The sequence below is a fragment of the Metschnikowia bicuspidata genome (assembly GCF_001664035.1).
Source record: "Metschnikowia bicuspidata var. bicuspidata NRRL YB-4993 chromosome Unknown METBIscaffold_4, whole genome shotgun sequence".
NCBI lineage: Eukaryota > Fungi > Ascomycota > Pichiomycetes > Serinales > Metschnikowiaceae > Metschnikowia > Metschnikowia bicuspidata.
The window spans coordinates 1,319,187-1,333,662 of NW_017387734.1; the positions used below are offsets into that span (position 1 = coordinate 1,319,187).

The window sequence follows — 14,476 nt, forward strand, 5'->3', positions numbered from 1 at the left end:
AAGATGCGGGCGGCGCAATTTTTCAGCGTCTCAACGAAAAAGTTTGGCCCGAGAGGTGCTGCGCGCTGGGTGCAGGCCGCGCGGGCGTCTCAGCGCAGCGCGGCGATGAGAGACGGGCCGGTTCTGCGATGCCCCGGTCTTTTGCCAGCACCCTCAAATCCACGCCCAGCGCCAGCAAATCCACGCCCAGCACCGACATGGACATTTCCGGATTCTCTCGCGCGGCGCGGCCGTCAAGAACAGCAAGCAGGCGGCCGCGGATTTTTCGCAGCCGCAGCCGCTGCACCCCACGCTCCGTTCTCTCGAGGAGGAGGTGGATAAGGAAACGGACTTTTTCCGCACGGGCCGAGGCGGGGCCAGGCCGGAGGGGGGTGCCGGCGCCGGCGGCCCACTGGCGAAGGCAAAGGAGCGCCCCGGCCCCGGAACGGGCCCACAAGACAGAAACGCAGACAGAAAGCAAGACAGAAAGCAAGACACAAAGCAAGACAGAAAGCAAGACACAGACGCAGACACAGACGCAGACACAGACGCAGACACAAACACAGAAACAAACGCAGAAACAAACACAGACACAAACACAGAAACAAACGCAGAAACAAACACAGACACAAACGCAGACACCCCCCTGGCCATCACCAGCGAGGCCGCGGCGCGCGCGTTCCGGCGCCGGTGCGGCAGCAAGGTGTCCGGCGGCGACGTGCCGCTCCCCATCGCGTCGTTCCAGGACCTCGAGGCGCGCTTCGGCTTGCACCGGCGGCTCCGGGCCAACCTCGTGGCGGGCGGCTTCGCCGAGCCCACGCCCATCCAGTGCGAGGCCATGCCCTGCAGCCTCGTGCGCCGCGACGTGGTGGCCTGCGCGCCCACCGGGTCCGGCAAGACGCTTGCGTTCTTGGTGCCCATGGTGCAGGCGCTCGCCCAGGCGCCGGCCGCCAAGAACCCCGGGGTGCGGGGCCTCGTGCTCGCGCCCACCAACGAGTTGGCGCAGCAGATCCACGCGCAGCTCCAGCAGCTCACGCGCGGGCTCGGGCACGTGGCCACGGCCGTGTTGACGCGGCAGGTGGCCGCGCAGCTCGTGCTGGGCCGCGTGCGCGGCGACAGGTACACGGTCCTCGTGAGCACGCCGTTGCGGCTCCTCGACATGGTGCGCGGCGGGCACGTGGCGCTCGCGGGCGTGGAGGAGCTTGTCATTGACGAGGCGGACCGCATGTTCGAGCGTGGGTTCGTGGAGCAGACGGACGGCGTGGTGGCCGCGTGCACGCACGCGCGGTTGCGGCGGCTGGTGTTCTCGGCCACGATGCCGGCGGGCGTGGAGGCGTTGGCGCAGTCCATGATGTGCGACCCGGTGCGCATCGTGGTGGGCCACAAGGAGGCCGCGTGCGCCAGCATCGACCAGCGCTTGGTGTTCACGGGCAGCGAGGACGGCAAGCTCGTGGCCGTGCGCCAGATGCTCCAGCAGGGCGAGGTCAAGCCGCCGGTGCTCGTGTTCGTGCAGTCCATCGTGCGTGCCAAGGCCTTGTTCCACGAGTTGTTGTACGACCGCTTGAACGTGGACGTGGTCCACGCGGAGCGCACGCCGGCCCAGCGCGCGGACGCCATCCGCCGCTTCAAGGCCGGCGACGTGTGGGTGCTCATCACCACGGACGTGCTTGCGCGCGGCGTGGACTTCAAGGGCGTGAACCTCGTGCTCAACTACGACGTGCCGCCGTCCGCGCAGGCGTACGTGCACCGCATCGGCCGCACGGGGCGGGCGGGCCAGCCGGGCCGCGCCGTGACCTTCTTCACCAAGGCCGATAGCTTGGCCGTGCGCCCGGTGCTCAACGTCATGAAGCAGTCGGGCTCGCGCGGCTACGCCGCGTGGATGGACGACATGTCCAACTTGTCCTATGCCGAGCGCAAGGACGTGCAGCGCCGCCCGGTGGCCCGCCAGCAGATCAGCACGGTCCCGGCCGTGGTGCGCCACAAGCGCCGCCAGCGGCACGAGATGATTGCCGCGTCCAAGCGCCGGAAGGAGTGCGGCGGCGAGTGACGTGGTCTTGGCTGGATGTTTGGTGGGGTGTTGGAGGACGTAGGGATGGTGTAGTCTTGTTACATAGAAATATAAGTGGAGTTTTTATTGATGGGGTGTTGGAGGATGTAGGAGTGATGGTGTAGTTTTGTTGAATAGAAATACAAGTGGAGTTTTTTGATGGGGATTTGGTGGGGTGGTGGAGGAAGTTGGGCTATCTCGAGGGTGAGTGATGTTAATTCAAATGGAGTGTTGGGTATGTAGAGTTGATGATGGTGATTCATGTTAATTTAAGTAAAGTGTTGGATGATGTGGAGTTGATGGTGATTGATGTAGTCTTGTTATAAGAATTTGATGGAGTGGTGGATGATGTGAATTTGACGGAGTTTTGGAGGATGTGGAGTTGTTGATGGTGGCTTATGTAGACTTATGAAGTACAAATTTGAGTGGTGTGTTGGATGATGAAAATTAGATTGAGTATTGAAGGATGTGGAGCTATCTAGTTTGTGATAGATGTAAGTTAATAGAGTGGCGAGTGATGTAGGGGTGATAGTCTTGTTAAATGGAAATTTGAGTGGGGTATTTATTGATCGAAATTTGATGGAGTGTTGTATGAGGTTAATTTGATGAAGTGTTTATTGGTGGAAACTTCATGGAGTGTTAGAGAATGTAGAGTTGATGAGTGATGCGAATTTGAAATGCAGTGGTTGAATGATGTAAGTTCATGGGCCGGGAAGTGACGTATAGTTGATGATGGTGGGTGATGTAGACTTGTGAAATCGAAACTTGAATGGAGTGTTGTACGATGGAGATTTGAATGGAGTGCTTCGATGATCTAGAGTTGATGAGTGATGCGAATTTGAAATGCAGTGGCTGAATGGAATAAGTTGATGGAGTATGGAGGATGTAGAGCTGATGAATGATGCCAATTTATGGAGTGGTGGATGGGACCAGTTGCATCATTCACCTTGACACCAGAGGGAGACGGGTAATAGGAAGGCACGCGAGGATATCCATGTTTTAGTTTTAATTGAAACTTTATCTTATAGTTCTAAAGCATCATCTATAGGTTTACGTTTAAGTGCTAATATAATGGCTGGTCATCTTATTTTAGGTAGTTTAATTTTATGTTTAATCTATAATTCATAGCTAATTTTATATATCAGTAATGCTTTTCAACTAAATGTAGAACAAATAGTAAGAAAAGCAAAAGATTTAAGTATAATATACATATGTTTAATCTAAGATATCAGTAAATCATGGAAAGCCGTATGATGGGAGGCGACCCGACATGTACTGTTATTTGTTGATAACGGTGAGTGATGTACAGTGGTTAAATAGAATTATGAGAGGTGTGTTGAATGATGTAGAGTTGATGATGGTGGGTGATTAGAGTTGCTGGATACAAATTTGCATGGAGTGTCAAATAATGTAGAGGTATTTCGAGGGTGAGTGATGTGAATATGTATGGAGTGTGAATGAGGTAAAGTTGATGATGCTGGGTGATGTAGTTTTGTCAAATAGAAATTCGATGTAGTGTTGTATGAAGTTAATTTGATTGGAGTGGTTGGATGATGTAGAGTTGTGTAGGTTGTGAGAGATGTGAGTTGATAGAGCGGGGCTGATGTAGGGTTGATGATGGTGAGTGATTTAGTCTTGTTAAATAGAAATATGCGCCGAGTGTTGAGTGATGTAGAGTTGTTAAATAGAAATTTGAGTGGAGTGTCGAGTGATTGAGTTGATGGTAATGATGTAGACTTGTTAAATAGAAAGTTGAGGGAGTGTTGCATAATGTAGATTTGCTGAATGATGTAGAGTTGATGAAGAGTTGACTGATGCAGAGTCGATGCAACGGTTGGAGTGGCTGAATGATTAACTTTTGTTGAGTGAGGTTGATTTGAATGAGACGGTCGAGTGATGTGTCGGTGTAGTATTGAATGATGTAGAGTTGTTGAATGAGGTAAATTTAACGCAGTGGTTGAATGATGTAGACTTGAATATAGTTGTCGAAAGATGTTTTTTAGAATGGAGATATATATTTGGATACACCGGCTGGGTCGGGCTGACGTAGATGAAGTAGGTTTGTTCGAATTGAAGGAGATTGGATGTAAGGGATTGGAATGTGTGGAATGACCTATTTTGAAAAAGTGCAGCGAAGTAAGCTTGGAATAAAGTGGTATGATAGGAAAAGATGGAGTGATTGGAATGGTGTGACTTGTACTGAAGTGATTTGTACTAGTTGCAATGAGGTGTAGTCTGCCGTAGATTTGAATGGTAGTGATTCCATTGGAGTGATCGTTTGGTTAGAATTGAAGCGGTTTGGGATGAGGTGTTGAATCACGTAGTCTGGACTGGAGTGATTTACAAGAATGTGATTTGGAATAAAGTAGATTCGAATTAGAGGAGTTTTAAATGATGTTAATTTGGCTGGAGTGAATGGGGGGTGCTGACGTAGATGGAGTAGATAATGTAGACTGACGTACTCTGAATAGAGTGGTTGAATGATGTAGATTAGGATGGAGTGTTGGATGATGTAAGTTGATGATGGTGGGTGATGTAGAGTTGGTGGGGTCCTGGATGTTGTGAAGGTCATGGACTGTGGAATGCTTTTTGACTAATTTGGCTTATTGAAGTAATATGTAATGGAGTTTTGAATGTGTGAATTTGAATGGGACGGTTGAATGATGTAGACTCGGATGGAGTGGCTCAATGAGGCGAGGTTTAATGGAGTGTTGCGTGATGTGGAGTTCATAGAGTGGATGATGTAAATGTGTCGAATGATGGAAGTTTGATGGTATCTAGTGATGTTAATTGGAATGCGTGGCTAAATGATGTGAATTTGGATGGAGTGGTCGAATGATGTAGACTGAATGGGGTGACCGGGAGATGCTGACGTAGATGGTGTAAAGAAGTGTGGACTGACATAATTTGGTTGCAGAGGTTGATTGTTTTAGATTCGTTAAAGACTAATCTGAAGGCAGCGATGGATTTACATAGAGTCGAATACAGTGGTTGAATGGTGTAATATTGAATAATGTGGTTGAATGGTGTAATATTGAATAATGTGGTTGGGAGATGCTGCCGTGGATCGAGTCGATTTTTGTGGAGTGGCATAGTTTAGATGCAGCGGTGTGAAGTGTTGTGATTCGGAATGAAGTCGATTTGAATCAGATTGATTTGAAATGATTTTGATTTGAATGCAGTGAGATCTGAATTGGAGTGGTAGAATGGAGTGATTTGTATTGAAGTGATATCAAGGGGAGTGGTTGGAATGGGGTGTAGCCGGCCGTAGATTTAGAAGGTAGTCATATCAATATTGTGGGCTAGCATGGTTAAAAGTGAAGCTGTTCGAAATAATTTGTTGCTTGACTAGTTTGGATGGGAGTGATGTAGAATGAAGTGATTTGGAATGAAATAGATTCGAGTCAGAGTGGAGTGAAATGTATTTGGATAATGCTGTCCTTGGAAAGTGCGGAGTGATGTAGATGAAGGAGCTTTGTTTTTTGTGGAATGAAGTAGATTTGAATCAAGTGGTGAGACGATGTGGAATGACGTAGGTTGGATGGTATAGATTTAGGGGGTGGCATAGTTTACATGTGAGTGGCTCGGAATGAGGTGATTGCAGTGGGGTGATTTAAATTGGAGTGACTTGGACTGAGCGAAGCTGATTTGTGGTGGTTTTGAATGATGTAGATTTGATTGTCGTATAAATATATTGAGGATATTTGAATCACAATGGCTTAAACTGAAGGAACTGGAAATGAAGTGATTTGGAATGAAGTAGAATTGTATTAGTGTGCCTGGGATTGAGGTGTGGATGTCGTGAATTTAGATCGGAGTCGTTTAGATTCAAATGGTTTGTAATAGAGCGGTTGGGTTGAAATAGAGTGCCTTTGATTGGAGTAGTTAGGATTGAGGTGGTTTTGAATGGAGCTATTTGGATTGAAATGAATATGTATCGAAGAAGATCTCAATTAGACTGGTTTAAAATCTAGTGCTTTGGATGTGATGATTTGAATGTAGTGATTTGAATGAAGTAGATCTGTATTAGAGTAGATTTGATGTAGATTTGAGTTGGAAAGATTGGAATAAAGTAGATCTGAACTAGAATGGTTAAAATTAAGGTGTTGCTTAATGAAGTAGATTTGGAAGATAGTGGTTTTGAATAGAGTGATTTCGATTTTGTTGGGGTTTAAACAACCGAGGAAGTAACCGAATACAGCAGCCAAAATGCGAATGCCAGATGAAGAAGTGTTTGCTACGGGAAGCCGAACGTGGAGTAGGCTCCATTCGTGCGGACAGGCTTTTCGATACTATTTGGCAATTAGATGGCAGTTTTCGAGGAGGAAGTAGGTTAATGGTCAAGAGGTGGTCAGCTTGTGTTGAGGAAGTAGCGACACTATAGCAGGGAACTGGCGCGAATATAGAAGGGAACTAGTAACTAAAGTAGAACAATTATTCCTAAGATATAGAAGTTTTAATCTTAAAAAAAGGGGCAAAAGACACGGCTTATTTACAATCGAGTTAGATACCGCGTTTATGACGGAGGCGACATTTTCATAATAGAGCTAGAGACCTTCTAGCCGGACACTGGCGAGTATGATGATTTGAGCATGTTCGATTATGGATTGGAATAATGATCTGATTTTGAATAATCATATGAGCGGTGTGATACTCGAGTACATGAATTATGGGGGAGGGGTTATTTTGGAGCGCACGATATATCTTGCGCCGTCTTGTATATCCAGCAGGTGGTTCAAGAAAGCGGTGCCGGGGAAAAATAAGAGGGACTAGATACACTCCTTCAGATACAATAACCCAAAGGCTCGACATTGTCTATACGGCGGAGAAAAGGCTGAGGTAGCTCATAAAGTTATCAATTCTCGATAAAGAATGTAATATTATGTGCATGTGATGGATATCTAAGATTTGGTGGGAAGGAAAAAGGCTCGGTATCATATATTCTCGAGGTGCTGACTGGGTGGTCTACAGTTAAAATTGAGAGTTGATTGAACTGGATAATGGGAACGCAGGTGCTTCAAACGAATGAATGAAAGGCAACTACGCAATGGGCTTTTATTATGATGCGACTCACCATAGAGGGATACCGCATGTAGCCTCATCAGCACAGGCCATGTCGAGCATATGGATTTAGGCTGAGTTTTGAAAGAGCAAGTGATTTTGTTTGTAGGCAATATGTATGACCGTAAAGGGTTACTTTAAGGGTACTTAAACTATTTTCGCCGGAGCTACTTGTCATCTTGCGTATTTATAGTGGCCTACCCAAGAGAACAACCATTTAGCTAGATTATGAGCATTTACAATTCAAAGACGTATATTAGTGGATTGTATGCTGAATGCGACAAGTCAAAGGCTCAGGATTCCGAAATTACCCTCTGTGAGTGAGCCTATTGGGTCTTTTGGCAAGGCCGTTAGAAGTTGTTGTGGTATAGCAAAAAGGGGCACAGAATAGGCGAGTGAGTCTTTTGGGTGGTATGATAACAGACCATCACGCGGATACAGCGAGCTATCGTTAAAAGTGATAGAGGCAGACTTGAGTGGGCCTTACTTGGAATGAAGTTGATCCTCAAGGTATTCTATGATTGTAGGAACTCAAAAGAGAGCACGTTGGTCTACGTGGACGTGACTTAGTGTTGAAGACAGTGATTTAAGAGGATGCTTATAAGTACATAAACATGTTGCTAGTGTGATAGAAGCGGGAATACTCAATGAAAAATTATAAAACCCGTATTCGGAGCTGGATATGTAGTTGTAGTGGTTTGTGTGAAAGAAAAAAATTGAACCGGCGTTATATTGGAGAACGCCCTGAGTGTGAAAAAGACTGCTTAGTGTTTTCTATGTATTCACACTTGAAAAGGCCCGGCTAAACCTTGTGCATGGAGCAGGGTATTAAGGTAAGTGGTCATTGTTCGTGAGAAAAGAATAAGTGGTGCGTATGACTGGGTAGGCTAAGCGTGTGATGAAGACGTAGCTTGTATAATATATGTTCCCATGGAAAACAGATAGATTATTGGGCCCAGATGAGCCTATCTCGTGAACAAGTTGTTGGGTAATTGTTTGTATTATCATATGAATAAGCTTCAGATATAAATCAATGGAAATTATGCGATAGAGCTCATGGATTTACCCGATAAAATCAAGAAGGTGAACCCAGCAGGCTTTCTTATGATTGGCCATTAATAATCTTTATATAATGGAGGGAATATTTTGCCGAAAAACTTAAAAATGGCGTCAATGCAGAGCGTGTCATTCTCAAAGGAATGGTTGAGAACAGAGTTTTTCGCATGGGTGGATTATTTAATTAAAAGTGTGGAAAGAAATGTATTGGTATGCACTATAAATACTGATTGCTTAATTAAATAGCAGACTAATTGAGCATTAGGGTCATAGGACCAAGACAGCTTCATGAATGGACAATAGGACAGTGAGCGAGAGGAATTTAAAGTACGCAAAAGATAGAGCTGTCCCGAATAAAAGTAGAAAATGAGATTCAACTATCAGCCAGTTACATCAGATTGATGTAGCAGGTTATACAAGAAAGCAGATCGCGAGAAAATAAAATGGGTTTAATAGGGACATGGACTGACATTGATTATAACTTATGCATAGTGATGCTGAACGATGAAATCGAAAGGATAACAGATCAGAACAAGTCTAGTCAAATTACGTGGAAGTGGGAAATCCAACTTAGCGGTTTTGAACTATAAGATTTGCGTATGCATTGACTGTTACTTACTACAAACATTGATTCCGCGCGGGATGGAATCAACCCATTTGGAGTCCCAAAACGAGTTTGTTCATGCTGATGCAATACAGTCTTAACAATAAGTTTTATGAAACTGAAAATTACAGCTTTTGTATAAGATCAAGTAGCAACTCAGATGCGGGCGCATCTGAACAATCATCGAAATGTACTTTAATCATGATAGTCAAGGACATTCTCCAAAGAAATATAGACCCGGTAGGCTAGCTTTTAAGCAGGCACTCGTGATTTACGGTCTGTACCTTCAACCGGTCATTTTCCTTACTTGCTCTGTCTTGAAAAAAATCCTGGCATACCCCCAGGCAAATGACTTGGGATTCAAGAAGCCATATCTTTCAAACATCCATTTTTTTTGCGAGGCTAGTACCCGGGAAGCATTGTCTTTACTAAACGGTATCTTTTGGTCTCTCGGCAAAATAGATCCAGAATCTGGTGAATTTGGCAAATTTCTCCAGCGGCGAAGCGACAGCTAGGAAGCATGCGAATGCAGCAGCACCATGAACAAACTTGATCAAAAACAGCAATAAATTGTGGTTTCTGGAATTTGGGCATATTCAAGTCAATCTCAAGTCTTTCCAGACGCCTCAATTGCATTATCGGCGATCCCCTTAGTGAACATACCCGAATTTTCGTCTCGGATATCTTTCGAGCCCAAACGACTGAAAATACCGTATACCTCACTTGAGTTTCACAGCTATCCGCCGCATATAAAATTTGTGTAGACGGCCGGAGTTTTTGTTTTGCAGTTCCCGTAGCCGCAGTATTAGTGGGTCTTTTCGCCAGCTTGTGTGTGATCAGCTAGTGACTCTTTATGTTAGATAGTAGATTTTTACGTCATCTAATATGTCTTTATGTCAGTTGGTGCATCTCTATGCCAGTCCGCCATTCAATCTGGTCAGGTCTGCCTTGGATTCCTTTGCCTATGATTAGAGAAGATGAAAGATGAAATGATTGGAAGGTGCTCCATGAAAATGGTGGACAAAGCAAGCTATCTGGTTGCCCTAATTGAAAAAATAGCATAGACCCTGTTCGCGTCAGGTGCATTTTGTGGCCACGGAATAGACGAGCTGCTGAGAAGGAACGCAGTTTTCCCTAGATTCTATCATCATTACAGACTCTACCTGATTATGTGGATAAGGTAGGCTGGTTTGTAGCGCTATTCAATGAAGTTGATGAAACATGAAATCTATTCGGATGTCAAAACAAAAACACTCCTAGACTGGGACAGAATTTTAGTAGGCAGCACGCTCTGAACCAAAGAATCCGTCTTGAGAGTTGTACGGAATAGCTTATGATTTTGAGCTTCAGGTTTTCAGTTTGCAATAGGATTAGTAATATATATGCTCAATGTGCAATAGACTATGCTTCAGGAATGAGAATGGAGATATTCAAATTGCAATAAACTATGTATTAAGTATAGGAAATGAGATGCTCAATCAGACATTACAGCTGAAAACAGACTAGGGACCGAGCAAGAAGGGCTGTGCTGAATTTGATGATTATCTAAGGTTGGATCATGGCAGTGGAGTACTAGATTGCGTCTAAGTGTGGGAAACAGGCGGGTTCCAACCTCTCGCTGCCCTAGTTCTAATCTAATAAGCAAAAAAAGAGCCGTCATATTACCGTCAATACCCTTTAAATAGCAAATAAAAGGATCTGACGAAGAGTTTGCCGGAGAGTATGTTCAGCTTGCAGTGCAGCGCTTCAGAATCACGAATACATTAATATTTTCATATAACAGACATGTTCCCATGCTGAAAGAGGAGGCATTGCAGGTGGAATCAAGGTGGGGTTGTTCATATGCATATATCTGTCCGAAAATGACTTTAAGTAGGTCCTAATAGTAGCCTCCGAATATGCCATCAGAGAAGGCCTCGAAATCGTGAATATACGAAATGGAGTCAACTCGGTCACAATTGACACGCTTGTGGGCCGGAAACCAAACATATCTTCTGCACCAGTAGACTCGGCACTATATATGCAAACATCCAGTATGGGGATACCGGCTTTTACTGAATCCGGTGTCAGATATCTCAATACGATAATAAAAAGGCATTTCTACAATGGGTCTTCACGCCGGTCGCCCGGTTGAACCGATTCGTCTCCTGCACGACAGTTCACCAAGGCCCCAAAGCACGTCGGGGAATATTTCAATATATCTATGTATGTATATGATGCAGGCAGGCCGCCGGTCACGTCTAGTGATGCTCAGCGTGGCCAAGAGCCGGGTAGCCAAAGAAGTTTCTTCTGCCGATGATCTCACCGACGGAGAAGAAGGCCAAGCCGTGGATACCGTAAACGGCAGCCTTGGTCAAGGTGTCCTTGTTCATTGGCAACGACATGACTTTTTGCTGCAAAGCCTTTTGTTGCGCAGGCGTCTTGAGGAACTGCAAGGACGCCTCGTAGGCCTGCTTGAACTGGGCCAGCGAAGGTGGGGCCAAGCCCTCGGCCTTGTACACGGTCTTGCCGATCTCGGCGCCGACCTTTCCCCAGTACACGGCACAGTTTGCGAGTTGTGTGGACTTGGCCACGGCGGTGTTGACGAGGCCAGTGGCCTTGTTGATGATGGCAGACATTTCGTAGGTGTGGTTCCGGTGGGGTACTAGTCGGGGACAAATTTCAGTCTTGCGAAATGCGATTTTTCCATCTCCGCGACCAGCCAATCGCGCGTTTCGATTTGCGGCAGTGTGCAGGCTCAGTGCCAGCTGTTCTATCAGCACCGTACCGAACCGGCCACCAACACCCCAGTTTGGATGTGCCCAAACAGAACAAGGGTTGGGGATTCCGCTTGGCGCAGCGCACTTGAAATCCCCGCTTTTGGTCCGGTATCGTTGTTCTCAAGGCCGCTGCGCTGACGCTCGCACTGAGACTTTGGCAGGCTTGGCCTGGCCCGGGCCAGCATGGTTCAGCGCAAGGCAAGTGAGCCAGCATGTGTGAAAAAGCTTGCAAAAAACAACTTTCGTGGTGCTTGGGTGTTTCGTGCATGCCTCTGACCTCCCATAGCTTTGCAACAACTTAGTAGACACTCTCGGTGACAATCGCCGCTTCTGTAGAAGTTTTCGACGTAGAGCTGCCGTCAACCATCGGCACTAGCCGTCGACCAACTCAGGTCGTCCCAATCCTTGAAACACGTGTCAGGTTTATCATTGGACACATCTGACTGACGCGCACCGATTGTGGTGGACTCTGGGACTCCCAGGTCCGGCTTGGATTAGACACGAAGATCCAGCGGACACTTCTGAGCCACCAATAGGGCTCCAAGGACATCCCACAGCACCAAGAGAGGCACTGGATGCGTGACCGCGCGGCGTCGGGCCAGGTCTTTCTGGAAGCTTGCCTTGAAGGCTCATCCCAAAACGGACCAATCTTGCCTGATCACCGATTGTGAATTGGGCCCAGTCCCACCCAGAGAACAAACACCACTCGTGTGTTCGCCCCGTTCTATGCACGAATATTCCGTTCAACACATGACCCAGCTCCGTGGATCGACGCCCCCACCGTCGGCTAGACACAGCTGCCGGCAGACATCACACACCACATTTCCCACAGCCTTCAGCGGGCGGCCCCCGCCTAGATCTGCATCGTGCTGAAACGGTCGGGCCACAACATGGGCGCCACCAAGCTCCAGCCGTAGAGCACGTAGCACACCCACGAACTGATGATCTTGACCCAGCTGGAAAAGTACGTGCGGCCCACCGGCACGAAGTCGCCCACGTTGTCCTGGGTCACGTTGATGGTGAGGAGCGTGGAGATGTACTGCGTGGCCAAGAAGAAGATGATGTGGAACACCGTGTAGTTGTACTTGACCTGGCGGTCGTCTGGGCCCGCGCCGTAGCGGCTCTCGTCCTCGTAGAGGTCGAGCTGCGAAAGCGCACTTTCGGGCAACGAGCCCTCGTCCACGGCCTGCTTGATGGCCGCGTACCGCATCTGGTTTCTCTCGCTGGGCTGGGCAGAAATGGGCGCCGAGACCGCGGGCGGGTGCTCGGGCTCGAAGAACGACGAGTTGGCCGCCCGCGTCGTGGTGTACGCCAAGGCCACGAACGTGAAAAGAGCGCCCAAAAACACCGAGAGCGTGCGCGTGCCGCGGGACCGCACGAGGGGGTTGCAGAGCTTGTCGTCCGGCTCGGACACCACGGCGCTGAGCACGAGGTACGAGCAGTAGAACACCACCATCAGCGCCTGGGCCAAGCCTGCGTGTGGGTTGGACTCCTGCACGCTCTGGTTGACGGACACGGCGGAGATCAAGACCGCCAACACCAAGTTGACGGAGATGGCCGCCTGGTTCATGGAGCAGCCGGGGCCGGCGAAAAACACGTACATGGCCACGGTCAACACGACGCTGCACACGTACATGGACAAGGTGCCGCCCACAAGGAGCTTTTTCCAGAACGCGGCGTTGTACTCGTCGCCGCCCGTCAACTCCTCCAACTCGATTTGCTCGAGGCACTTCTCGGCCCACGCGTGCGCAAAGTCCACCAAGAGCACCAAGCCGATGCCGAGGAAGACGGTGGAGAACACAATGGCGATGTTGTTGCCGTAGAACACGAAGAACGCGTCCGGAATGGCGAGGAAGTTGACGGCGACGAGCGCCGCCCACGCCGCCACCTTCCATTTCCAGCAGCCGTTCTGGATCACGTTGCGCGGGTTGGCCGTGCTTCGGACGTTGGCAAGGAGCGCCGCCAAAACAAGGTGGAGCACGCCCAAGGCCAAGTTGATGCGGTGCACGGACGTGAAGCTGATGCACTGCTTGCCGTCCGGGCCGCAGCGGCTGTTGATGAAGCCAAACAGCACCTTTTCGAGCTTGTGCACGACGAACGGCGAGAGCGCGATCCACGAGACGAGCGAGTTGACAAGCAAAAGCACGGCGTACGAGAGCCGCGTCATGGTGGCTGATTGGAACGAGCCGCCAAGCAGCGAGCACAACGCCGAGCACGCGGCGGCACCAAAACAGGACGCGAGCCAGCTGGTGCCTGCGAGGGGGATGGAGACGAGAGCGCCCATATCGAGAAGTGGCCAAAAAACGGGGTTTTCGGGCAGACGGAAAGCGGGGGTGCTCGAGGAAACGAGAGCTGACCTGGGAAGCAAGCGGGGGAGCAGGCGGCAGGAGGAGGCGGGGAGGGCCGAGGTCCGATAAAAGTGGAAGCCGCTGGTGGAAGTTTGCGGGTGCCCGGGGAAGTGTATGATGCTACCGGCGTGTTTGGAAAGCTGTGTTGTGTGGCTGGTTCTCACAGATACGCGGGCGGCGAGCGTAACTGGGAGCGCACTTGTCGCGGCGCCAAAAAGGAGCCCCAGGCAGTGGTCCGCCCTAGAAACTGGTGAGCGGCCCCAGAAGATGATGAGCCCAGACAATAATGAGCGGGCCAGAAATTAATCACCGGCCCTAGAAATTCATAAGCGCTCCAAAATTCAATGAGCGGGCCATGAATTAGTGAGTGTCTCCAGAAATTAGTGAGCGGGCCAGAAATTAATGAGCCCAGACAATAATCAGCCCTAGAAATAAATGAACGGGCCAGAAATTGATGAGCCCGGGAATTGATGAGCCCAGACAATAATGAGCGGGCCAGAAATTAATCACCGGCCCTAGAAATTCATACCCAAAATTCAATGAGCGGGCCATGAATTAGTGAGCGTCCCCAGAAATTAGTGAGCGTCCCCAGAAATTAGTGAGCGCCCCAGACAATAATGAG

At 48.6% G+C, this 14,476-nt stretch overlaps 4 protein-coding genes across 4 annotated transcripts in view; 1 reads left to right on the plus strand and 3 right to left on the minus strand.

Annotated features, from left to right (window-relative positions):
• CHR1 (RNA-dependent ATPase) overlaps positions 1-2,026 on the plus strand; it is a gene marked incomplete at both ends in the record, with an annotated part of 2,609 nt that extends 583 nt beyond the window's left edge. The window contains one exon of the mRNA XM_018858976.1: positions 486-2,026. Coding sequence (XP_018711154.1) covers positions 486-2,026 — 1,541 coding nt within the window. The remainder of the gene's footprint in view (positions 1-485) is intronic.
• An 8,961-nt stretch (positions 2,027-10,987) lies between these two features.
• Positions 10,988-11,365, minus strand: ATP20 (F1F0 ATP synthase subunit g; the record flags this gene model as incomplete). The annotated part of the gene is made up of 1 exon (XM_018858977.1): positions 10,988-11,365. The coding sequence occupies one exon, from the start codon at positions 11,363-11,365 to the stop codon at positions 10,988-10,990; it is 378 nt and encodes a 125-aa protein (XP_018711155.1).
• A 488-nt stretch (positions 11,366-11,853) lies between these two features.
• METBIDRAFT_201841 (uncharacterized protein) lies at positions 11,854-12,249 on the minus strand. The gene has a single exon (XM_018854942.1). The coding sequence runs from the start codon at positions 12,137-12,139 to the stop codon at positions 11,933-11,935; it is 207 nt and encodes a 68-aa protein (XP_018711156.1). The 5' UTR covers positions 12,140-12,249; the 3' UTR covers positions 11,854-11,932.
• Positions 12,250-12,359: 110 nt separating this feature from the next.
• METBIDRAFT_78961 (uncharacterized protein) lies at positions 12,360-13,790 on the minus strand (the record flags this gene model as incomplete). Its single annotated transcript, XM_018858978.1, has 1 exon — positions 12,360-13,790. The coding sequence occupies one exon, from the start codon at positions 13,788-13,790 to the stop codon at positions 12,360-12,362; it is 1,431 nt and encodes a 476-aa protein (XP_018711157.1).
• Positions 13,791-14,476: the final 686 nt, after the last annotated feature.

Excerpts from the sequence above, each read along its gene's own strand:
- METBIDRAFT_201841 (XM_018854942.1), bottom strand. The coding sequence starts at position 12,139 with ATGAGCCTTCAAGGCAAGCTTCCAGAAAGACCTGGCCCGACGCCGCGC.